The 25,500-nt window shown below is 44.2% G+C and overlaps 1 protein-coding gene across 3 annotated transcripts in view; it reads right to left on the reverse strand.

Annotated features, from left to right (window-relative positions):
• Positions 1 to 7,987: 7,987 nt before the first annotated feature.
• The window catches only part of UGT8 (UDP glycosyltransferase 8), a 34,801-nt gene continuing 17,288 nt past the window's right edge, over positions 7,988 to 25,500 (reverse strand). For all 3 annotated transcript variants that reach the window (XM_079306777.1, XM_079306776.1, XM_079306778.1), the window contains exons 3-6: positions 14,043 to 14,185; positions 12,535 to 12,611; positions 11,202 to 11,421; positions 7,988 to 10,275 (exon numbers count right to left, since the gene is read on the reverse strand). In XM_079306777.1, the coding sequence (XP_079162903.1) occupies positions 9,912 to 10,275; positions 11,202 to 11,421; positions 12,535 to 12,611; positions 14,043 to 14,185 (804 nt within the window). In that variant the 3' untranslated portion in view covers positions 7,988 to 9,911. The remainder of the gene's footprint in view (positions 10,276 to 11,201; positions 11,422 to 12,534; positions 12,612 to 14,042; positions 14,186 to 25,500) is intronic.

A 25,500-nucleotide genomic window follows, 5' to 3' on the forward strand; every position in this document is an offset into this window, starting at 1 on the left:
CCACCTGACACACATTGCTAAGGATTAAACTTCCAGCCTGGAGTCTATTAAAACACCAACAGACAATGCACAAGTTACTAAAATCTCTAAACCCCCCTTCTGTCACTGCAGGGAACCAAAACCTTCCAACAGGGGTTTAATACTCACACACACCTGCACCCAGAACATTTGGGAATCACTTCAGAAGGGTGAGGATTTGGAAAATACCTCCACTGGAAGCAGCTGCAGCAGGAGAATCTGGTCCCCTGTGTTTCTTCTACTTTTTCCAGCCTCTCCCAGATGGCACCATGGATCTGCAGCTCCACAACTTCTGCCTTTGCAGGGCAGTTTTTCTTACAAGTTAAATGCTGCTGTGAGTGGAAGCCAGCCCCTGGAGCTTCAGGCTATTCCCAGGATATGTTTTCATCTCCTTTGCAATAATTCTTCCTATATATATATATATTTAAGCAGCACAGTCTGGTACAGGTAAATATCCCAAGGAAGCCTGAAGCAAAAAGCACTGCTAGAACAAAGCCACATATTTACAAGCAGAACCAGGAGGAAAAGGATCCAGGGGGGGAATCACCCCACAGTACACTGCACTGATATGGCACCATGGCTTGCACGTGGCTTACATGGAAATAAGAAGGTGGAATTCACTCCTTCACTTCTCTGAGGGGCTGATTCATGTCTGCTGATGGAAAAAGACCTGAGGTGCTCAAGCTATAAAACCTGGAGAGCCTTTCCCCTGATTTTTGTATTGAAATGCATCTGAAATCTCAGAAGAATCATTCCCATGAGGAGCAAGGTCAAGCCAAGCAGCATTCCTTTTCAACCTTTCAAGCACTAACTCGCTTTTTAATTTCTTTTTTAAGCTGCTTCAGAATCCATTTGGGTTGAAGATGGATGTCAGAGCAAAGCCATTAAATAATGGCAAGGATGCTCTGAACAACCTCCAAAGTCGCCTTGAGGAGGTCAGGGTGTTAATTTATTAGGAACAACATTATTTGTGCTATCTGCTGATTTCCACTCTGTGACTCATTTGCACCTTTCCTGAGTTAGGGATGCACTGAGGAAAGGAATACACTGAAATCTTAAACTAGCAACTATTCTTCAGTACTTAGTAACTGATTATGTAATTTACTCCATACAATCTACACTAATCTTGAAAGGGAAAATGTGTGGAGAAAATGTGCTCATTTCCCAGCCAGGAAAGTGAAAAACCCCTACATCAAAAAAACCCAGGGGTTTAAAAACATTGCCAATTCTCAAATTCATCTTTGTGAGAGAAGACGCAGCAGAATCAAGTGGTAAGACAAGACCTTGCAGAATTATCCCTGCCTGATGTCACCCTTGTTTGGCAAGGCTGAGATGAGGGAAACTGATGCCTTGGGATTATGTGTGTATGCATGGATGTTATTCTCATATCCAAAATAAATCCCTGCCTGCCCATTCTGGCTATAATTTTGTATCACATTTCCCTGACTCCTTTCACAGAGTTGCATTTACATCCACATCTTTTTCCCCTCAGATTTAAAGCTGTGGAGCAGCAGCAGATGAGGAAAGCAAGGCTTGTCCTTGGCACAGTGCAGGGGCTGCAATTTCATGCCAGGATGGGATGGGGTTGCTCCACCTGAATCCTGCCTCTGTGCTGGGGCACCAGTGGGAACCTCTCCCCACCCTTGAATCAGCCCCTTGTGCTCACTCACAGGCAGCACTGGGCACTATCCAGCTCCTCACAAATCCACATCTCTGAAGGGCAGGAAGGAAAGCCAGGGCAGGGCTGGAGCAGGATCCACCAGAGCTGCAGGCACTGTCTCTCCATCCCCCAACTTCCATTTGGCACTGGTGGCACCCTTCAAGCCTGCAATTAGTGTTTGCCAGGGAGATTCCCTGTAAAATACAGGAACTTCCCATTCTCCTAAGGAAAAGTAAACCTTACCCTTCTCTTTCCCCAGCCTTCGTTCCCAAAGCCTGGAATATTCACTGCCATGACTTTTGCTCCTGATGGCAGAGACCTGGTTCTGCCCTCAGAGTCCTGCACAACCCAGGAGATGTAAATATGGGAGATTAGTGGGAAAATACCTCTCCTAAACCATAGGGATCCTTTGGGACAAAGGCAACACATGGAAGACTTCACTTGATTTATTACAGAGGAAATAGAGATAAAGATACTGCAGAAGGGCTCAAATCCCATTATTCCTAATAATTGATAATAAAGAACACATAACATCCAATAAAACCCCTTCCCAGGGAGGCAGCTGCAGCTCACTGGGAGATGCCAAAAATGCCGCAGTGCTTCCCGTTCTTCTGCAGTTTTCTTTTTTTGGGGGGATCTTTGTTTGTTGCTGAGGGTTTTCTGAAGAGCCCCAAGAGGCAGCAGAAAACCACTTTTCCCAGGAAGCAGGATGCTCCTCCCCGGCTTGCCGGGATCCTGACGCCAGGTGGCAGCACAGCCCCAGCCACGGACTGCAGTGGGAAGAAGAGGGGAATTGGAAAACGGGAGGAAAAAACAAAAAAGATGAAAAGGGGGAAAGGCGGTGGATGTCTAACAGGCTGCCTGCAGGGAATTCCCCAAGGGATTGCTCCAGCTTCCAGCCCTGCGACAAGGCAGCCCAAGACGCCAAAGGGCTGGCACAGAAGACAGGGATACACGGACACAGATGAAGGATGCTGACACACGTACAGGGATGCACACATTTGTTATTCCTCCTCAACCTCTCAAGAAACCAAAAATCATCCTATCTATAACCAGCAACACACAGCACTGTAAATTTCAAAAAATGCCATAAACTGGGATTTGGGATCTCAAATTAAAACATCAGCCAGGCTGAGCAGCAGATTTTGGGTTGGTTTAAGCCTTCTAAAAGCAAAACAGCACACTTGCTGAGGAAAGCCATCCTTTGAAACACATGGTGAGAAGCAAAAGTGATGCTGGGAAACACAGAGGTATTTCCCAGCCCAGAAATGCCCAGAAGGGAAGTGGAAAGGGTTTTCCATTCTGCATGTGAGGCAGGACAGGCTGGCTGCAAGTTTATCAAGCTCTGGGGTAAAATTAAGAAGTGTTTTCTTCCTTTGATATAATCAGAAAGCTACCAGCCTAAATCACAGAAAGAATCATGGAATTACTCAATGGTTTGGGTGGGAAGAGGCCTCAAAGCCCATCTGATTCCAACCCCTGCCATGGGCATGGACACCTTCCACTAGGCCCAGCTGCCCCAAGCCCCATGCAGCCTGGCCTTGGACACCTCCATGTTCTCCTGGCCAACTTTCCCTTTATCTTTCCAGCTTTGCCTCACAGAGTAATTCTTTGGCTAAAATCCCTTTCTAAGCCCTTTTCCCCACTCTGCTGCTGTGTAAGCACAGCTCCTCTCACTGCCTTTGTCTGCCCATGGGACTGAATGGGCTGGGAATTGGCCTTTCCTTCTCTGAAATCTGGGAACTGACTTTTCCTTCCCAGCAATCTGGGAATCCCACAAACTGAGAGCAAAGAGCAGCCCTTGAATGACTGAGTGCTGGAGCAGCCTGTCCAGAGAGGGGCTGGGGACACTCCTTCCCTGGGGATATTCAAAACCATCTGGACATAATGCTCTGGGAAGGGCAACTCCTGCCAAGCAGGGATTTTTCTAGGAGGTGGTTGTGTCTCCATGTTTCTCAGGGAGTGAAGCAAAGCATTAGGAGGAAAAAAAGCAAATAAAGGCAATGCTTCAGCACTTATGGGGATATTGGTATTCAGCTCAAGTGAACTTCTCCAAAAATGTCAGTGAAAACTGCACTGGCTCGCTTGACTGGTCCCTTGCCATGGATAATAATCTCTCACACCACACCTGACATACCTTTCCATGGCCCTGACTGGGCAGGGACTGCTCTGTGCTCTCACACAGCTCCAGCCCCAAGAACCCATTGTTCTCCACCAGGAAGCTTTTAAACCATGCAGATTCAGGAGGCTGAAGGAACTCTCCCTTGGCACCCATCCCATCCATGGACAATGAAGGGGGGCTACAACCTGGCCTCCACCTTACACAGATCATGGTAGTTCAGGTAATTCAGCCTCAAATAGAGTTCAAACAGTTTGTAGGCTGCAGGCTTGAGGAAGCCTTTAAAGAGTGACCAGAACTATGCACTGCATTATGCACCTGGAAATGGTGCAAGGACAAACAGGAACATGAGGCAGAGCAGACACCCAGCATGGCAGAGGGATAGCCCCAGCATCAACTCCTGAGAGATTCCACAAATTCCTCATGCTATAGGATGGACAAATAAAGGAGAAGGTCACACACTTGCCCTCCCTCACCCCTCCAGAATTCCCTGTGTTTTCTCTGCCAGCACACCAAGGCATGCCCTCAGCAGGGAAACCTCCCAGGTGGACATGTGGTGACTCCTATGACACAAGTAAGAGTGTCCAGCTTTCCCAACCTTTCCTCCCACACCCAGGAAAGGCAGGATTGCTCAGAAAATTTCCACAACAACCCATCTGGTGAAATGTTTCGGGTCTGTGGGCTATTTCCTGAAGATGAAGAAATGAGCTAAGAAACTAATAGCAAGAAATATGGTCACAGATCTGGAATTGATAACCTGTCCTAAAGTTGCTCTTACGTTATATGATCAGTGATGACAATTTGTAACTTCTAAAAAGTTGTTTTAACCAAAAATGCTACTTTTACCCTCTTAACTAAAATATTGTTATAACCACTCACCTTAATTTTATACAGCAATCTCATCAGGCTCCCATGGATAGACTGGAATGGTTCCTATTGTTACCTTGAGATGCTCTTCTCCTTACAGCCACTAGAAGAACACTTAAAATGAACAAAACAAAGAAAAATATAATTACTGAAGCTGATGAATCTTTCAGGAATTCCAAGTGTCACACAGGCACAGAATCATTGGCTTTTTTTGGGAGCAGCCATACAGTCCTGCCTCTCATTAGAGGCCATTCCTCACCCTGGGTTTCTTCACTGCTCCATCTGTTGTTGTGAGGCTGCTCTGAAAGAGACAAGCAGGGAATGACCTCGGGTTTATTCCCATGGGGTTATTTTTAACCTGGACCTTCCCACCAGGTTTGTTGGTACTGCAGCTCCACAAAAAAGAGACACGTCTGCAAAAATGAGGAGCCATTTGCAGTCCACAGCACGAGGGGTGGCCAGCAGGAATGAGTCCTTAAAAAAGGATGGATGAAGCTCCATTGTGCACCTGAGAACACAAGCAATGGCATGCAGGGAAAAAAAAACCTATTCCCCCTGCTGTACCCAGTCATCAGTCACACTCCAAGTTCTTGCCATTTTATCTAAAAGAACAAATTCAAGCATTTATTTCCAGAGAAAGTGAGGCAGATTTTAATTCATGCATCTCCTTGTCACGCTTTTCTCATTGCCACCAACAGACCCAGCACTGCACCTTTTCCCAGACCAGAGGCTGCAGAGCCAAAAACAACAAAAAAGAAAAATAAACTTTCTTTCATCAAGAAGCTCATGGGTGAGGCTTGAAGCGTTGAAAGGTCTTATCTGCACTGAAATCCAATGACCAAACTCAAATCCAGGCTTGGAAACGTTCCCTGGGGCGAGGCCGCCTCCACCCAAGAGCCAACAGAGCCCAGGCAGGACACAGGGGATACACTGGAGCTTTCCATACCAGCAGAACTGGGATGCAGCTACTGGAACAGCTTCTGGCACAGTCACAGCATCCCCAGCTGAGCTATCCTGGAAAGCAGAGCCAGGAGGGCAGGGTAATGCCAAGAGGGCTTTGGGAAAGCCACATCAGGCAAGCTCAGAAACTCACACACAGTAAAAATGCTGCAGAGGAAAGCTGATATACCAAAGAGGGAAGATAGAGAAACATGGAAAAAAAGATGCATAAAAGCATGGCACAACAGAGTAGAACCTCCTACAAATACAGGAAAACATGTTAATTCCTTACAGAACTCTGTATTTCTCTACATACGTATCTGCTGTCTCTGACTTTTCCTCAGTGGGCATTATTCAAAGCCTCTGAGATTAGCACATATCTGCTGCTTCATTTCAAGATGCAAAGAGTTGTTTGTGTTTAGAATGAGAACAACTTGTCCCCACCAGGCTGTCACAGGAGTTCAGTGCATCCCTTTGCACTGAGCTTGGAAAATGACCAGGTGAGCTCTGGGCAGCACAACTAACACAGAGACATCCCAGAGGATGCCAAACTTCCCTCTAACTGCAGCTCATGTCCAACCAGCCCCTTACATCCCAGCATCCTCCTAACCTTTGTCCCTTCTAGATTTGAACACCTGTTCTAATTCTGCATTTCCTTCTAACAGCAGCACACACAAACACAAAATGCTGCTGCTACCTCTCCCAAGTTTATGACACCACACAGCCCAGCTGGTACAGCACCCTGTCAGGAAGAATGGGACAAGGAATTATTCCTGGTATGGAAAGAAACATCTCATTGTTACCTCCAGCCCAGTTTCACCCATTTGTTTTCCAAAACCCAAGATAATCTATAAAAGAACACTGTCTATATGTATATGTGTATTCAGGTACATTTCTTAAAAGTAACTTCCCAATTTTATGTTGCTTGGCAAGATGTTTTTCCTAACAAATTTAACTTGTAGATACTAAATTAAAATTTTGACTGTTAGCTTGTTCCAAGTGATTCTTAGGCAGGAATGTAATAAAATATTTCTAATAATATAAAACTCTGGTCAAATTTGATCACTGTACAACAAAATCATGAGGCAAACAAAAATGGAATCCTTCAATTCCAGCCCAGGCTACTGTTTTAAGGATCAGTCCCTGAACTGGCTCTGTAAGCAACTCCAGGGAAGTCAGGCATTCCTGATCTGTTCATTTCCTTAACTACTGCTTAATGCCCAAGTAATACAAGATTCATGTACCTAAACAACTGGATTACTCTATCCCCTACTCTAACAGTAAATTCCAGAACAGGAATTTCCAAGATCTCCCCAAACACTGTTCAACCTTCCATCCCCTCAATGAATGAGGAACACAATCTTTTCTATCCAAGTTTTGTTTCATTACAGAGTAACCAGGATTGCCCAGCATAGTGTGTTTTACCATTTTACACTGAAGTGAGATTCAGCATTTGTTGGCTTCCATTTGAGAAAACACACACCTATCCTTAAATAAATCAGGTTTGTAACTTGCAAAAGGTGGAATTTTCATCAGGATAACTAAAGCCCAGCTGTGGTATTTTCCATGCAGTGGCAGAGCACTGTCTTGGAAGATGAACTCAGTTCCTTTCAAGTGTCTTCTCTGTTCAGTGTGCAGTAACTAATACTTACCAGAGAGGTGACTAATGCCTCAGTCCTGACACTGTGATGCAGTCTGGTGACACCATGCATTTTTAAATCCTTTTTTAAAACATTCCTTCAGCAATCTGGCTGCTTTCAACACTGGCTGGGCACCAACAGCAATCACTGCTCAACTGTGTCTGAAACACAGGAACAATTTGCTTGCTGTGCCTAAGAGGAGACTGAAATAACCACAGGAACAGCTCATATATGAACTTAGAAGAAAGTTGAAACACAACAGGTATTTCTAGAGATGAGGTGGATCACACTCATCAAGAATTTTGCAATACAATTAACGCAGCAACTACCTCATCTTTCTAAAGAATTGCAGCATTTTTATACCTACAGAGACTACTCCAGAAATCCATCACCTACCATCACTGTGAAAAACCCTTCAGCCCTGCAGAACCCAGTGATGGGTTTACCATGTACAGGAAAACAACAAAACAAACTACTGTGCCAGGAATGTCCACCAACTTCAAAAAAGCTGAACTGCTTTTAAGAAACATCATTAACCATTTTCTCTTAATTCAAAGCTCCTGCAGGAAATCTATCTACACTCATAAAAACCAGCAATATTTTTGATTTCAAATACATGCACCACAGATAACACTGAAGAAAAATTGTGTGTACCCCAATAAGAATCCACATTTACACACACAGAACAGGTACTTTGAGACAACCAGAATGCAATTGAACAAAAATATACTCCCAACAACAGAATTTCTCTATTAAATCCACGTTTATTGCTTAAGTTTTATCACAGTGGAGATTAAATTATGCTTAATCATCCGGTCAGTGCTTTTGTACCTTCTTTAATGCCAAAAAACCCCCACATTTTAAACCAAGTCACTCATACACTCGAAGTCTTCTCACCATCCCACCATTCATCGCCTCTGTTTGCTCCTGTAGTTGCCACGGGCTGCGAGATTGTAAAAAGGTATAGCTAAGAGGCTTATATTTATAATACCATTTTTTTCTTCAAGTATTCAGAGAGCAGCACGAGTAGCTGCCCTGCGTATTAGAAACATATCTGCACTGTTATTTATTGCTGTAGGACCGAGGCTCCTGATGGAATGGCAATGAAATATTGCATCACTGTGTATGAAAATGAGCTCAGCACCCCGTCATCATCCCAACTCCTGCCATGTTAGTGAGCCACACCAGGCAAAACGGGCCTCCCTCCCTTCTCTCCCAGCCACGGCACCTCCAACCACAAATAAATAAAGCGTACACTCACAACGTGTGTAGTGCAAATTCCAAGTAAACAGAATGACATGGAAATAAAACTCCATAGTTGCCAACTTTGGTTCAGCAGGGCAGCAGCGATTCCAGGCCCGGCATTCCCGCCCTCGGAGCGCGCGTGGGGACAATGATTGCAGGAGATGGTGGAGGCAGGGAGGGACACGAGGCCACCCCTGCACAGGCTCCGGGTTGCCAGGCTGGCCCCGCACACCCCCGGCCCCGGGCGGGACGGCTGACACCGCCCACAGCACGGAATTCCTATTGGCAACTACGTGGAACATGGATTGCGTGGCCCAGACTAATAGAAGGTAATGTTTCTGCTTTTTTCCAGATACAACCATTGAAAGAGAACATCTACAACATTGCGATTCAGAAAGAACTTAATGAGAATTAACAGGAAAGACATTCAACTCGGGGGGAGCGCTGTGTGGGGGCTGTTCCCTTCAAACAAACCCCAAGGAGTGGTTCGAGTCTGCACAGCTCCGGGCCACTACAGAACCTTCTGCACTAAGCACAGGGCCAGGTTTTTATGAGTTTGGTTTCTGTTGCTGCTGTTTCACTTATTTTTCTTAATTATGCAAATCTACTTCCCACACAGCCATATTTGGATCTGAAATAAGACTGCCTAATATTTTCGTGGCATAAATTCTGTATGCAGAGAAAGGCGACAAATAAAATTTTGTCTCAGTTAAGGTTAGGGCACACTGTAGACTTGCTCAGAACCTTTTTCTCCAAAGTACTGGTAGCGAGCAGAAGAGTCATGCAGCTTTATCAGTAAAACGAGTACATATTTTTGCCTTTTTTCTTCAGTGCTCATTAAGACTATTTCTTATTTTTTTTAAGATCTGTGTTCTCAGTCCACAACTTGCTATTTCTCACATAAAGACTGGGGGAAATAATCTGTGTTTTAAACGGCATTCTTACATAACAGGTTGTGAACCTCCCACAATGGAAACACAGAGCTAGCACTAGAGAGTTCTCTCAGCTAAAAGTATGGAGATATTAAAATAATAAAAAAATAAAAGGAGAACACCTCTGCAAATAAAAAGAAACCTCTCCTCATTTGGGACACACACACTGAGCTTTTAAAAGCTGAAAATTCATAAATACGGTCATTGTATAGAACTTTAGAGAAATTAAGGCTTCTAAAAACTTCAGTGCCAAAATAACCTCTCTGCATCAATATTAAGAATAAAATACTTTCCTTTTTAGGTTGTGCTTGCCTTTTTTTTTTTTTTAAAGACTTCTCTTAGTTCCATAGAATTTTGTCACATAATATTACATACTGAAGGGGAGTGTTAGAACTGCTTATTGAGGTTTTAAGTAATTGTTAGACTAAAGTTACAGCGATAAAATTCGATTACTGATCTGATTCATTACTACTTTACATGGGGCTGTTGGCTCATTTCACCTTTTTCTCATGCTTAATGTGGCCGTTCCTTCTATACTTGCCATTGGGGATCCCGTTCTGGTAGTGTCCATTAACAGCGCTATGTTTGTCATTGGACCAGAGCTGTTTGCTCTGCTTGCAGATTAACTTTGCCATCCTGGCCAACACATAGTAAAGTAAGGCAGCACCCACGAGTAGGACCAAGGCAATATCCAGCAGGAAGTACTGGAAGAGGGAGATGCTGTAGACAGCGGCACGCAGGTGCTGGGCTCCGTTGTGGCGCAGGATGTAGTTGATCCAGTACACAGTCCGGTTCACCGGGTGCCCGGGCTGGTCCTTGTGGATCTCCGACAGCCTCTGCGCCCGCTGCCGGTAGCTGGGGGAGGAGAGCAAACAGGAAAGGAAAGCTGTCATCTCATGCCATTGTGCAACTGAGAGAAATGCAGAAACCCAGGGCTGGTTTTGCAATAAACCATTTCCACCTGGGTCCGGAGTTTCGCCCAAAACTTTTGGTTTTTCACCCTGGCAGCTGATGCAGACAAATTCTTCCTCCCCTGTCTGCAGGGTTGACAGGTTATTTACTCAGGACTTGCCTTTACACCAAGGATAATTGCACAAGGGGAAGGTGATGCAACTGATGTTATCAAGGTCGCTATCAACATTCCCCCCCTGTGCCGCTGCCCTGCTGCTTGCGCCTGACAGCAATCTCCTTTCCCAGAAAGACTCAGCTCCCATGAAAGCAAGGAGCATCAACAGCACCACACTCCAAAATCCAGGTTAGCCCAACACAATATACTGCCTACTTATAATCTGGATATGAGAGCTAGTATGAGCCAGAACAGGAAAATAAATGCTTGAAATATTTTTAATAATAAAACTACAGAACTTGAGTCACTTTCTGAATACCTCCCCATTTTAGCTACAACCCAAACCATGCACATGTGTCTTGCTCCATGCCCTGCAGAGAGCACCACAGCCAGACTGCTCACGAGGAGTAATCAAGATAGACACAAAGGGACCTTGGCCTGCAACACGGATTAAGTTGGGACAGGCTTGTTTCCATAACCTCTGTGCCCTCCACATGGCAACTGCTACAAAGAGCAAATGAGACAATGGAGTTTTGGTGCTGAGCAACGAGCCCAGCACCCACACAGAAACCTCAGCTGTTGGGTAATCTTGGGAAATGGGACAAACACCCAGACTTGCCTCAACTGTGCACACAAATAACAAAACACAGGTTTGTTTTTTTCCACCACACAAAGGTTTCATATCCATACTCACACACAAACACTCATTCCATACCTGGGGTCATTAATAACTTTCACTAGTGCTTCATACAGCTCACTCTCAGTCATGGTCTTCCAGTTGAGCAGAATTCCCATCCCCTTGGCCTGCACACGGGTCATGGTATCATAATGGTCTCCAAAGAGGGGAATGCCCACCACTGGGACCCCGTGGTACATGGTTTCAAAAATGCTGTTCAAGCCTCCATGACTGAGGAAAGCTTTAATGTTAGAGTGACCTGGAACCACAAGAGGTGTGAAGGTTACAAAATACACTTCTATCTCCTCTATATTAAGTTATTGAAGCACCTAGGTACGACAAATTTACCACCACATTTCTATGGCTGCAACTCAGGCAGGTAAAAATTACTGCAGCTTGTTCTGAAGCTCTACCCAAACCCACTCTGCTGAAATTCCTCATGCATTAAATCATTTCCTTATACGCAGAGAAAGAGAGCAGCCAAAGCAAAGAAAACCCTCATGTGTATGAGTCATGTAAAATGATTAATGGAGTAATTAATATGCATTGCCTACTCCTGAGTAGCTGCAGGTGGTGACTCCAGCAGGTTCAGCAGTTCAGGGGAGCAAGAGGGAGCACGGTTTTGCATGGAATATAACTTTGTAAATGGCAGGACAACTGATGTCACACTCTCCCTAAAGCTTCACATGCCTTACTTGAGGTTAGCAAGACCTGACAATCACAGCAACAGCCTCACGTGATGGAAAAGGCAGCCTGCCTCAGAGCAATCCTGTAACCAAAACAAAACTACCTGCTTTAGGAGCCATCTGCCTAACCACTAAGCTATGGGAAATTCTCCAGCTCACACACACTCAGTGATGCTTAATGCAATCAGCTCCCATTGGAGCTGTCTTCAGAACACACAAATCCAGATCTGCCAGAAACAGTCAAATATTTTGTGGCCTCTCAGATCTGCAAGGGGCTCAGGTACCCTTTGAGAGGGAAGAAAAACAAAATACCAAGTTTTCCTTTCTCCCTGAAGCACCTCAGTTCAACAGAAACGTTATCAGCTTGCAACACATGCCCAAGTTCTGGTAGAGCTTTCTTTTACTTATAAAACAGTACTTACAGACTCCTAAAAGTCACTCTTGCACTGTTTCATGACTCCTCCCTGAACAGTATTTGAACTTAAGGAAAAGGTGCAATTCATAATAGGGAACGACAATTAACAGAGAGGTGCTCAATTCTCTCTTCAGATCCTAATTTAATATTCTTGCTCCATGACTGCCATGACATGAATTTCCCTGGCTTTGTAATAACTGCTGGAGTATTTTTGAAAGAACAAACCGAACTCAAGCGAGAATAAGCAATAAATAATGCAACAGATACTCACCAAGGAGGTCATTTTGTGGTAACCATTCGATCAGCTTGGTATTGTTGCCTAAATTCCTTGGTTTGTTTCCTGAAAACCTAAACCAGTAACATCAAATGGAAACAGTTATCAAACCCTCCAAAGTAACTGCTCAAGGATTGAGCTGTTTTGTTCACTTGAGAGGACTGGAACTGCAACTTCAGAAAGAATCAGGTACACATGCTCAATTAAGCAAGGCATACATCTTTGCAACTCTGGCTTGTACTCCATTATTTATGCTATGTTATAGAAAAGCAGCTAATTATCTTACTGGTTTGTTCTCCCTAACCAGAAGGGTATTTAAAAAAATTACAAAAACCCTTTGATTTAGCATCCTGACATTAAGACTGCCAAGCAGTACTCACCACTTTCCTGTCCAACATGCAGGTCCATGATTTGAGGAACAAAACCAAACCCCAAATCCCCAAAAAACTCCGATTTACATTTGACTGATATAGAAATACCTACATTTTAATAGAAGGCTTTAAATGAAATTGTTGGGCTGGCATTAAGTCATGGTCAAGAGAAATCCTCCTGATTTATTTATTACCAAAAGGGGATGCTTCCTTAAGAGACATATTCCAGGGAAAACACAGTAAAAGGACAAGAACAGCAGTAAGATAAATTGGCATTATTCATTAGAAAGCAAACAGTGTTGTGGGATTCATATGGAAACAGTGGCTCTACTCCAAACAAAAACTGATGTTACCTTCACTACCACAGTTTCTGTGGCACAGCCTGAAAAAATCCCTATTTTTCCTGTCATTAGTGGGATTTGCTCCTACATGAAGCAGTGAGGACATTTCCTAAAATTTTGTGGGGAACAGGCCACCAAAACTTGGGAGTTAATACAACTCCAAGAGCGTGGCAGGGTTGTGAGACACCCACATGAAGTCTAAGATGCTGATTATCTGGGAAAAAAAAAAGGTTCACATGAACTCCATCCAATTATATCAGCAATGCTTGATGCAAGGCAGAGCTGACTAAACAGTTCTTGGATTTTTACAGGGAGTTGTGAGCACCTCTCAAGATGTTCATAGAATTGAGAATACCTCTTACAAACTCTGACTCCTGAAAATTTCTCTTCCTTCATTTCTCACAGAAGAACAAGCAAGTGGGAAAACGAATAATGGAAGCCTGTGTTTATACGTACAAGAGGAAAAGGGGCCTAAAAATGTAAGGGAAATGGGAAGAAGAAAGAAAATGGAGGCTTTTCATCATTAGGATCCACTTACGAGCCCTGGGGTACTGCCTTCATCAAAAATAGGGGCAGTATATCCCCAAACATTATAATCTCAGCTTGTTTACCTTCCAAAGATATGAACCCACACCTTATTCTGCCACAACACTGTTTCTCCTTGTTACCAGGATATAGCAATATTTTCATGCCAAGTGTTTTTCAGGACACCCACCCAGCCAGCCTCAATTCCAGCTTGTGCAACTGCAGCAGGACACCAGCATGCTCCAGAGCCCTCCCACAGTGCCCTCACCTCCAGATAACCCTCTGGGGCAGCCTGGCCAGGGCGTGTGCCAGCTTATTGGCGATGTCTTCCGACAGGAACTTGACTCCAGCGCCGAAGGAGACGAGGACGAAGCCGTGCTGGCGCGCGCCGCTCACCCACGCCTGCAGATCCTGCGGGAAGCAAGGGCCACGCTGAGCACTGCAGGCCACAGCCACAGCGGGCTAACGTGGCTCAGCAAGAGCAGTCCTGGCTGCCTTGGGGCTTCAGAAGGCAAGTTTCACAAATCCTGAACATTCCAGCAGTCCCTGAGAACAATGGCTCACGACCCAGAGTCCAGGGCAGAGGCCACCAACAGAAACCCTCCCGTGTTTGCTTTAGCTGCAGCACTCACCACCAGCGGCTCCAGACAATTTGCCCCTCCTTACCTGATCAGTTGATACATTCACAAGTTAGCAGGCTGCATTTTTACTCAAAGCATGAACAGATCCATCTCAGTACCAGCTTGGAAGCCCTGCACACAAGAAGTGTCAATGAAGCCCAGGACTCAGCTGTGTCATTTCCAGCCTTTAGCAAAGTGAGAGTGCTTCAAAAGCCTTGCTTTGCTTTCAGAAGCCAGAGACACTAAAGACAGTCAGTTTCTACAGCATACCCTTTACTTCTTAAAACATAGATTTCAATTTTATGTTTTTCCTAACACAACTGTTAATAATGGAAACAAAAAAAATCCTACCACTGACATATCAGTGGGAAGAAGAATATCTTCTGTTTGACAGGACATGGTTTAATTCTGGTCTTAAATTTAGGCACAAGCCTGCTCAACACCAGTGCAGCAGTAGGAAATGAGCAAAGAGAAAAGGAAGAGCCGTGCTCACAATGTGCCTCTTGTCCTGGCAATAAATAGGAGGGCAGACAGTAACTGAGTAATGCTGTGCTATCATATCCCAGCACAAAACAGCACATTGCACTGGGAACTGTGCACTGCTCTCTGCTATAAAGCAAAAAAACCTTCCATTTTCTTTAAAATCCACAGTTCATTCTTTTCCTTTTTTATTCATGTGAAGGGAGAGGGAGAAGGCAAAGGAGGGGAAGTGGCTCTGACCTGCCTCGAAGCTGAATCATTTATTAGAGGCTGAACTTCTGACACCAAAGTTTCCAAGCGGTTTTGTGATTTATTTAAAGCTTGTCCTTGAATCTTACTTCAAGACCTAAGGCACACTGCAAATGTCATTATATTATAGTCACTGTAGTGCTTCAACTAGTTACATCTTGAAGTATTTCCCATCAGCTGTTTAAAGCTGAAGAGAAAAAACTTTTTGCGGGCTCTAGGACAAGCTGTTCTGCAAAGCCCAATATTGACAGGCCCTGGTCTTCACAGGGCACTTACCCAGCCAGAGGGGCAGACTCCTGGAGTCCAGGGTGCCTTCTTGATGACACTTCCCTGACAGAGGTGCTCAGGGAGCCACAAACAAGGTACTGGTGCTGGCTCTCAAACATACCCATGGCAGACCTTGGGATGCAAGGGCAGGGAAGCCTCGCCTGCAGTGACCATGAGATGGATTTCAGGACACTGAGGCACCATAGCAGACAGCAGCAGAGCTCCTGAGCTTCAAGAAAATCAACTCCAGCCCCTCCAGAGACCTGGAAGCACCTCATGAGACATAGACTAGAAAGACAGGCTTGGGAGAACATATTCCAGCACCACTTCCTCCTAGCTCAAGCATGATCCATGCTGATGAGCAGGAAGCCAGCAAAGGTGGCAGGAAGATAAAGACATGAAAAGGAAAAAAAAAAAAAAAAAAGCACACTTGAGTCAGAAACAGAGACAGGTGGAATATCCAGGCACTGCTTGAGCTTGCAGGGAAGGGGTTTGGAAAGCCAAAGCTGAATGGAACAAGGGACCTGGTGTCAGAAAGTTCAAGGTGCTTCCTGCATTCTTCATTTTAGCCTCTGCCAATGCCAGGTCCCTAGGACCAGAGGGAAAGCCTAAATAAACTGGACATAGACTACTTATACATCAGATGCACTCAGAAATGCCTAGTGCCTGGAAACTGGTGTGGAATGAGTGGGGAAACAGGCTAAATAGCAAGTGTCACTTGCATTTTCATAGAGGAAAATCCATGGAGGAGTCTATTCAACCTCAATTTAATGCCTGGAAAGCAATGGGAGAATAATCCTGGCATCAGAAGGTCCTACCTGTGACTGCCTCTCCTTGGCCAGACACATGGCTTGTGCTGCTGGAGATGAGCCTGTTCTAGCTGAGAACTGGCTCCCAATGCCACTGCTCCTCTGTGCTTAAGGAAAAATTCTTGGAGGCTTCACAGAGCAGATGTATTCACACAGTAACAATTATACTTCATTACAGAAGCATACAGGAGGTATAAATACTTCCCTGTAGTGGAATTTCTAAAATAATATTAAAAAAATCCTCATGTGTAATAAAAATAGTTGCTAAGTGCTTAGAATTTTAGGTAGAGGAATAATAATTTTTAAAAAAGGAATTTTTACTATGTCACCTACAGACCTGAGCATCTTGTTGCTGAACAGCAAAGCAACCTGCTCTGTGTTATGGTGGTTTCACAGCCAAGCCTCTGTACTCCTTCCCTTTGAAGGTAATCCCATTGCTTCAGTGGAACATAAAATGGACAAAGGTGCATTTAAAATCTTGACAGGCAAGACAAGATCCTACCATCAGGCTGAAAGCATGGGATTTGTTCATCATAGTGAACAGGATTACATAAAATAACTAGAAAATAAACAAAATCATTTGTATCAACACAACCTTAATAAAGACCAGAGCTGGATGATGCCTGGCCAAAGCAGAAGCAAAGGAATCTGATGTTGTCCTTTGAGTTTCTTTTAGAATGCTAAATCAGGAAGAATATAATTCCTCAGGGTAAAAACTGCCCAGTGCCAACCTCTGGAAGAGGACCCAGTTTCATCTCAGCTTGCTGCATTTTGCCATCACTGAAAGGTTCTTTCCTATCCCAGATTTTTCTTATGCTTTCCATGGTGCTGTTAGAAAGAGGAATCACTTACCTGCCCTCTGACCTGCAGCCCCTTTCCAATCTGCTGCCCCAGAGGGGTGCTGAACACTGCTGTGCATGGGCTGCACAAAATCAACTACAGACTTGTCAGGACAATGATTCCTCCTGGAAATCTGTGTCACTGCTGGAAAAACACAGCCTTGATTCAATGGGATCACTACCAATGCAAGGAGCTGGATAAAAATTAGGCAATAGAAAACAGGGAAACTTACACAGCATCCTCTTTGAGCTGAGTTTGTGATCTGGATGACTCCACTATTCCCACATTTCTTAAACTTAATATAATTATTTCTGTGACAGCTTTTTAGCACAGAATTTCTAAATAGACGATCAAGTAAAATGGAATCCAATTGAGTGGCATTCTCAGACCTTTGGTTTTAAGACATCTGAATGCCCTGGTACAATTAGCCAGGCCATGGCACAAAGCCACAGTATTTTCTTGTATTTTGCCTGCTCTTTGTGTGGCATACAAGGTGAAGCTGTGATACCCACAGCAGATAAAGAGCAGGCTGTGCTCTTGGCACGTCTCTGAAAGGGACTGAATACTTCAGCAGCACTGTGACTATGGATGCCATTTAACTTGTGCATGTACACTCATCATTCACAAAAAGCTGGGAGCAGTGCTCACAGAACCTGAACACTGGAAAAGCACACATTGATACCACAGAACTATTCTGTCTGCCTACAATTTCAGCAGCCTTCAGGCACCTTCCTACCATTCCACTCTCTAGGGCCATATTAGCCCTAACATCCCCTAAGCAGTCTCTGAACCCACCAAAAAACTCCTCAGAGCTTCACCCCCCAAGTTCACCCCCCATGAACTCACCCCTTTCTTCCCCTTAAATCCACTTACACTTTTGACCTTCTGCCTGCGATCTAATTACTCCCTGTATGAAAAGGCACTGAGTCAGGATGAGTCATTAGAGCTGCCCTCATTAAAATCAGCATTCCCTGATCGGCAGCACTTCACAGCTCCTGGCCTGCAGCACAGCCACCTCTTTTGCCCACTCTAAAGGATTTTCAGGTTTCCTGTAAACTCAGGATGATTTTCCTCTAACACAAGACAAGGGATTACCACTCTGGAGGTCTAATGTACAGGAAAAAAAATATCGGGGGAGGAAATTTGTTACGTGATGAGCTGCTTTTGAGCCTTCCTCAAACTCTGGTTCAAACTTCTGCCAAGCACAGAATCAAGAAGTTAATTCAAACTTAAGATACATCAGGACATGCACTTCTTTAAATGGCTCTCTCAGTGACTGCAAGAACATCTAAAACATCTAACCCTTTCCCTCATCCCCAAATGTAAGTAATTTTCAGGTTTTCTTTAAATTGAGGCAAGGACTTAGAAAAGTCCAAGAGACAACATTGCCTTGCTGAGGCTACACTGCCGACTTGGCAAACCTAGCAGTGCCTCAGAAACAGGGATCTGGCTCTTCCCTTCCAAACCAGCAATCAAACCTTAAGGAATTATAACCCCCAAACTTCACAGCAAAACTTCCAATAGAAATCCTAATCAAAAATCAGAACAGACACAGCTTGTGTACATTATGTCCATTAGAAGTGTAGGCCTGGCAAGTCTAATATAGCACACTGACATTCTGAACTAACTCTGAACTCCATCTTCCAGCTCAATTTTGTGTTTGATCCAGTCACAGCTTTGTACACATACAGAAAATCACCTTATACACATGATAACCAACTCAAATTTTCACTTAAATGGTTAAAAATAATTAATGCAAGTATAATCTAATACCTATATTAATTACCATTTTCATACAAGTTATTTATTTTAAAACAAAAAATGCATACTGAAGTATAAAAAAAACTTTAGGACCTCTACTTAGAACACTGTTCCCAACCCTGCCAGGTCTCTGCTTGCTTCCATGTAAATTCTGTGCAAATGCATGTCCTTTGGGAGAAATAGCACAGGGAGAAGAAGCACTTATTGATCTGTGCAGTACTACAGGAGCGAGGGGGGAGGAATAAAGAAATAAAATCCATCTTTTGACCAATGTGAGACAGGAATACCATTGTGCCAGCCCCACTGTGTGGGCTTTGTTCTGCCTGGTTTTCTAATTAGCCATTCTCTGCAGGCCCCGGTGCTGAACACACAGCTGTGAGCAGGGAGTGAGGGCCCAGCTGGCAGTAACCAGTGGTGCCTAATACTGAGCTTTGTTTCAGATAAACAAAGTGCACAAATACAAACATAACCGGGTGCAATATCCGAAGCTTCCCCTGTTCAGCTGCTCCATTCAAATGTGCAATAGCACAAACGCCTGTTCTTGGGATATGGTTGCAAACCACCCTTGCCCCAAGGCAGAGCACAGGCATCCTATGCAACTTCTCCTACAAAATGCTGCTTACAGCAGACAAAACCAGATCTATTTTAAAATAAGCCACATTAAGACAGCTTTAGAAAGGAGATGCTCACTGATAAATGAACAAAGGTATAAAGACCATTTTTCTGCGTGTCCAACATTAGTCATCCTCTGAATAGTACTCCTCTGATGTGACATATTTAAATTCTGTATTAATACATTTTGATTTCAGATTTTATTAACACAACATATCCAAAGAGGTGGCCTAAGGTCATATAGGTGCCCTTATACAACCTTTACCATCACAAAACAAACAGGATCATATCATACAAACTAGAAATTATAAAAACCCCATAATTCCACAGCAAACTCGGAGCAACTATCACTCCGGGCAAAGCAAGCTGTTTGTATTTACTTTCCATGCATTTTTTAAGTCAGTCAAGGACCAAAAATAGGAGTTTTTATTTGCTCAGAGCAGCAAAGGACACAGAACATGGCAGAGCACACTGAGGGCAGGAGGCAGAGGATGGAGCCAGCCTCCCTGACTCTGCATCACCCAGCACCTTGGTCACACTCCCAAGGTTACTTCCCACTACCTCATCTTCTGCCGCCAGCCAAAAGCCATTTTCCCATTTTATCAGGGCTTGCTCCTTTCCATATCAGTCTTAATTAAGTTCTTTGTTCAATTAAGAGCAGACATGCAGCTCCCAATGAGGACAGGATCCTCCCAAGCCCCCATTTCCTTCTGCATTAATAATAAGTTAATTCTTCTCTTCCCTGCCCTTTATTTATGAAATCTACCATACAAAAAGTGCAAGCAATTAATATTGGCAACATTTTCTCCTATTCTGTAATCCACACCAGCACAAAGCAGCTCCAAAAACAACACCTTGTGCCCTTTAAACAAGCATACTCAGATTGGACTAAATCCCTGTTTTCTTGCTGGCCAAGAAGAAAGAAACTTGCTACTAGTTGGGAAACAAACTCCATAGATCTGAACTGTTTCCTAGAAGGACCCCAATCAGTACTAAGTACCATCACCACATATTAATCTAACAATACTCTTAAGTTTTTCAATATTAGACACGGATTCAGTCCTGCTGAAATACAGACTCTTTTCACATTTCTCAATTATTTGCTGCTTATATATATATACACACACTGTCTGCCTTCTCCTAAATGCCCAGGGTGTACATATTAAAAAAAAGTCTTTAAAATCTTACAAAGCTTTCCAGTGCCTCAAATATTCTATTTTCTTATCCTGAACCTTTACTGCCTTTTCCCACTTAGCATCCACCAGGGACAGAGAGTCAAAGTCCATTTAACTTGAAGGGGGAACAAAATTCACACCCTAAAGCAGAATGAGGAAGGAAATGCAGTCCCCCCAAGCCTCTGCTCCATAGCTGAGCCCCTCTGGAGCTGCAGTATCCAGTGCAGCTCCAGGAACATGCTCTACCCACAGCCAGAGGTCAACAGCAAAGTGCCTCGCAAGGACTTCCCTGATGCAAAAATCCATTATTCACCAGACCTCTGGCAAGCACCCTGGGAAAGCAACCTTGCCTTCCAAATGAATGGGAGGAGTGGAAAGCGAGGCGCTTGCCCTTCAGGAGAGGTTACTGAAATCACTGCAGAGAGGAGCGGGTGCAGAGGGATCCTCAGAGCCAGGGTTCCAATCAAACCTTGCTGCCATTACCCCACAGGCAACCTTCTGTTAAAAAATACCCAAAAAAACGCCTTCCCAAGCATAAACTTGCAAGCATGCACAGCCAAGTTGATGATTATCAAATGGCAATGCAAACCAAGTTTTACCAACCCTCTCAGTTGCTCCATACGGAGCAAAAAACTCTACAGGAGTTAAGAAAAAACACTATTAAATATGGATACTGTTTTTACTTACTCTGTCTACACAAGTCAAATTAAATAAGAACATTGACAAGAAGCTAAGCTTTAAATACAGACCTCTGTGTTGCAGATACTAACATACACCCCACCTGTAAATCCACATGATAATCTCATTTAGGTGGAAAACCTTGTCTGTCATTGTTCTAGTATGACACCAGTGCTCTTCAGATGGTAGGAGATAGAAATCTAATCTGCAGCTTCCAACCTTTTTATAAAATAATGGCAACTTCTTCATTTTCCTCTTGAGATAGAGGAGCTTTTCTTTCTTCCTAGGGTTTACCTCCTCCCTTCTCTTTTTTTACAGAGTTGTAAATGCATGTAAAGTGTATATATACACATACACAACACCCATATAATTTTATATTCTACTTACACAAAGAAGGCATCAGTCACCACTTCTTTGACAAGCTTACAATCAGCTGGCTTCTGAGGCTGTGTAAGACCCACCTCCTTCACACAGACTCCCCTTGGTCAGGATGAGCAGCACAACAAGCTGCCTGCTGAATTCCCCCTGTGACCAGGCAGGGAATGCTCAGGAAGATGCCTCCCCACAAAGCCCTTGCTGGAAACACCTCAGCCCCCAAAGCAAGGTACTGGCCATAAACAAATTATCCTCTTCACCTTTAAGCAATTAAGAAATCTGAAAAGCTGTCTTGATTAAAAGTTGTTGTTTTTTTTCCAAGTCAGTAGTACTAATAATTAGGCTTGCTACTCGCAAATGTCAAGTTTTGAGCTCATCCCAATTTCACAAATTACAGGAGTATGGTACCAAAACTCAAGGGTGTTCCAAACATCCCAGGAAAAAAGAATGCCTTTTGAAATGAAACATGGGAAAAACACTGGCACATTATTTGTCCTCCAGGGAGGTCATTACTCAAAATTTGGAGGAGACTCTTAGTTAAATCACTGCATCTTACCAAAATGACTAAATCTCATTAGTTTGTGTGTTCCAATATGAACATGATACATTAGATTATTCAAAAAAACAAAGTCTGTTTATAGCAGTAGCTTATTAAAGTTTTGGGGTTTTGATTTGGTTTTTTTCTGTATGAAATAAAATAGCTTCTCTTGCTTTTAGCCTTCCAATTTCATCATCTGACCTATCCAACATCCAAGATCTGGCACTTCTGTTTTTCATTCCCAATACAAAAAACTGCTTGAAGTCAACAAACAACCACCCTGGACTGTAATCCATGAACCAAGTAAACTTGCTTTTTGATGGAGAGCACAGGCTGGCTGAAGGTGTGGTGCTCCTTTGTCAACTCATGGGATGCCAGCTTTTCATGCACCTGGAGGACCTGCCTTCCTCTGAGGTTTAACTGGAGGCATTTAACCATGCTCCAAAATCAGCCCTACGTCCTTTTCCCTGTGTCTTGTGCTAAACAGACAGATGCTGAGTCACACTTCTTCCCAAATTTAAAATGCAGCAGTACAGTACAGCAGAACAGACATGGTTCATCAACCCAGTCCTACTGGAGCAGCCAAGTTTTAGGACTGTAGGTACCTGGAGAGCTCACACAACACTTTCCTGTGGATCAAAACATCAGATTCTGGGGGGGGGAAAGAAGCTTTACCTAAAATACATTTCAGAACCAAAATACATGATCATTTCAGAATTCGCACAGTGCTGCATCATCTCCATCATCCTCTAAAGACTTTCTGCCTCCCCAGCTGACAATCACATGCATTTTAGAACAGCTCTAATATTGCTTCACATCACCAGAAAGTTACTGTCTAAACAGGTCTGTAAGAACCACTCCCTGGACTTTAAAATTAATACTAAAATGATGGTGCTATGCCAGGCACAAAAATCTACTGCTATAGTCTGCAAGGGCTTAGATATGTGCCCTTGAATCTGAATGAAGGAGAAAAGCCAGGTTTAAGGAGCAAAACCTCCCTTGATTCTTTCACCTCTTTTTCAAGATAAATATCTGTATCAGCTAACACCCCTAATAAACATACTACTGTTAGCAAGGCTCAGGGAAGAAAAATAAAACAAAAAACCCAGAATACTTTTTAGTGAAGGTATTTCAAAGCCACTGATTTGCTGTATAGACTTTGCTGTGTATAATAACAAGCTCATGTAAAAGGTGTCCATGGAGGAGTGAGGAAGTTCCTGTAATCATCTGCTGACAGCTGAGGCTGTAAGGACAACTTACTACTCCAAAATGAGAACACCCTTCTCTGCAGCATAAATTTATTTTACTCATGGACTGAGTATTTCCCAAGAAAGCTGCTTGCAGCACCCCTCTGCCTCCTGCCCTGATTCAGGGATGTATTTTATCATGCTGATTAATGCCTAGTATGCATCAACCTGGTCACAAGGTGTAAATACCAGAGAAGAGGTTTCCCCATTGTTGCTTAAAAGGGTGTCCTTTTAAAAAAGGCAGCTTCATTCAGATCTCTCTGGAGAACTGTAGTGAGGAAGAGGCAGAGGAGCCTGTGATTTTCCTAAGGCCAATGACAGTTAACTGGAAAATACTGCCAGGGAGCACCATACTCTGAATAGTTTAAATCACTGATGACCTTAAGGACTTGATATAGCCAGTCCATCTCCAGCTTTTCATTTTTCAAGGCCAATTCTGTTCACACAGTCCTCTATAAAACTCGGCATACAGTTTTATGAGTTAAGCACACAAACCCTGGACTCTGCACCCACCACCCAGAAACTAATAAAATTCCAGGTGCATGCGGGTTAAGTCACCTTCACCACCTCACTGTCTTTTACTGAGCAGCACACCACACTTTGTGCAAGAAGCAGGGTCTAAACCCAGTTTAACCAGCGAGAACGTCACACTGGCTCCCACAGAATCACGTAGGCAGAGCTTTGCAAAGCCACCACCAGGGCAGAGCAGAGTGACAGGGCGTGCTCAGCTTCATGCACCCGCAGCAGGGATCGGAAGGGGAGTGTGGCATTCAGCCACCGCCTGCACAGGTAAGGCGACCCTGCCACGCCCAGGAGGGAGCCGCAGGCACCGCAGGGAGCCGGGACGAGCGGTGACCTCCAAAGGAGCCGCCGCTCTCCGCGCTGGCTCCCCCTCCTTGGCACGGCGGCCACTGCGCCTTCCCGAGGGATACTGCGCCAAGCGCTCGGCACAGCGGGCACTGCCCGGCAGGGAGAGCAGGAGCGGAGCCTCCCCAGGCTCCCGGGCAAACCCGAGACACGCCGGCGCTCAGCGCCACGGCCGCGGCTGCAGCGCAATGGCCGCAGGGCTCAGCGGCGGCTCGGAACCGCGCTCCATACGGGCAGGATCCGCAGGCAGGATGTGCCCCGGCAGAGAAATATTAATGCACATGGAACAGCAAAGCTAGGTCAGGGTATATATTCACATAAACATATATATTAATATATATAATATTAACACAGATGACCAGCAAAGCTGGGTCAGTTTTGTTCCCCCTCACACACTCTGTTACACGACATGAATATTCAGCACCTACTGCTACGTGCTACCTTTAAAGATGTGCTTTGCTAACTTTTCTCTCAAGAAGTTCAAGGGACAGGTGCAGAACCTGAGCAGCCACAAAACATCCCCTGGAATGAAAGAACAGCCACCCTGTCACATCTTAAAAGATCTTTACCCTCTCATTGATTGCTTAATGTCATTATGTGCCTCTTATTTTTAAGATGCTGCTTATGAACAGGAGGCTAGAACTTTTAACTTATATGTAGGCATTCTATCATGGTTAAACAACCTACTTAGCTATTTTTGATGAAAGGGGAAAAAAGGAAAAAACTGTTGGCAACACATGGGTGCCACTACTGAGGTGCCCAGATAGTCTGAGCAGATATTCTGGACTTGAAAGAACCCCGATTTCCTTCCCAATACTTCTCCAGCAGACAAAGTGGGCTAGGCTACTTCTAAATAGTTTTGGTGAATTCAAGACAAAGACTTGTAATAACAGCTTTAGTGGGCAAACTTTAGCTACTGTGTCCAGCTAGGTGCTCCCCTTTTCTAATCATCATCCATTGACAATAAAATTACTTGAGAGAGCTGCTGAAGCATCACCAATTCCAGCCCAGCACAGAAACATGAACTAGCTCTGCCTCTGGCTCACCTTAATGCACCAAACTAGAAGCTGCAGAAAATAAATTAGCCAAGCTGCTGCCTTGGAGATGCAGCCCGAGCACAGAGCAGCCGCAGCACCCGCAGTTCTCGTCTGCCTGGACAGAAGGACAGTTCTGAATTTCACCCATGTGCTCAAACACAAACTGATGGC

Source organism: Erithacus rubecula (genome assembly GCF_903797595.1).
Source record: "Erithacus rubecula genome assembly, chromosome: 5".
Taxonomy (NCBI): Eukaryota; Metazoa; Chordata; class Aves; order Passeriformes; family Muscicapidae; genus Erithacus; species Erithacus rubecula.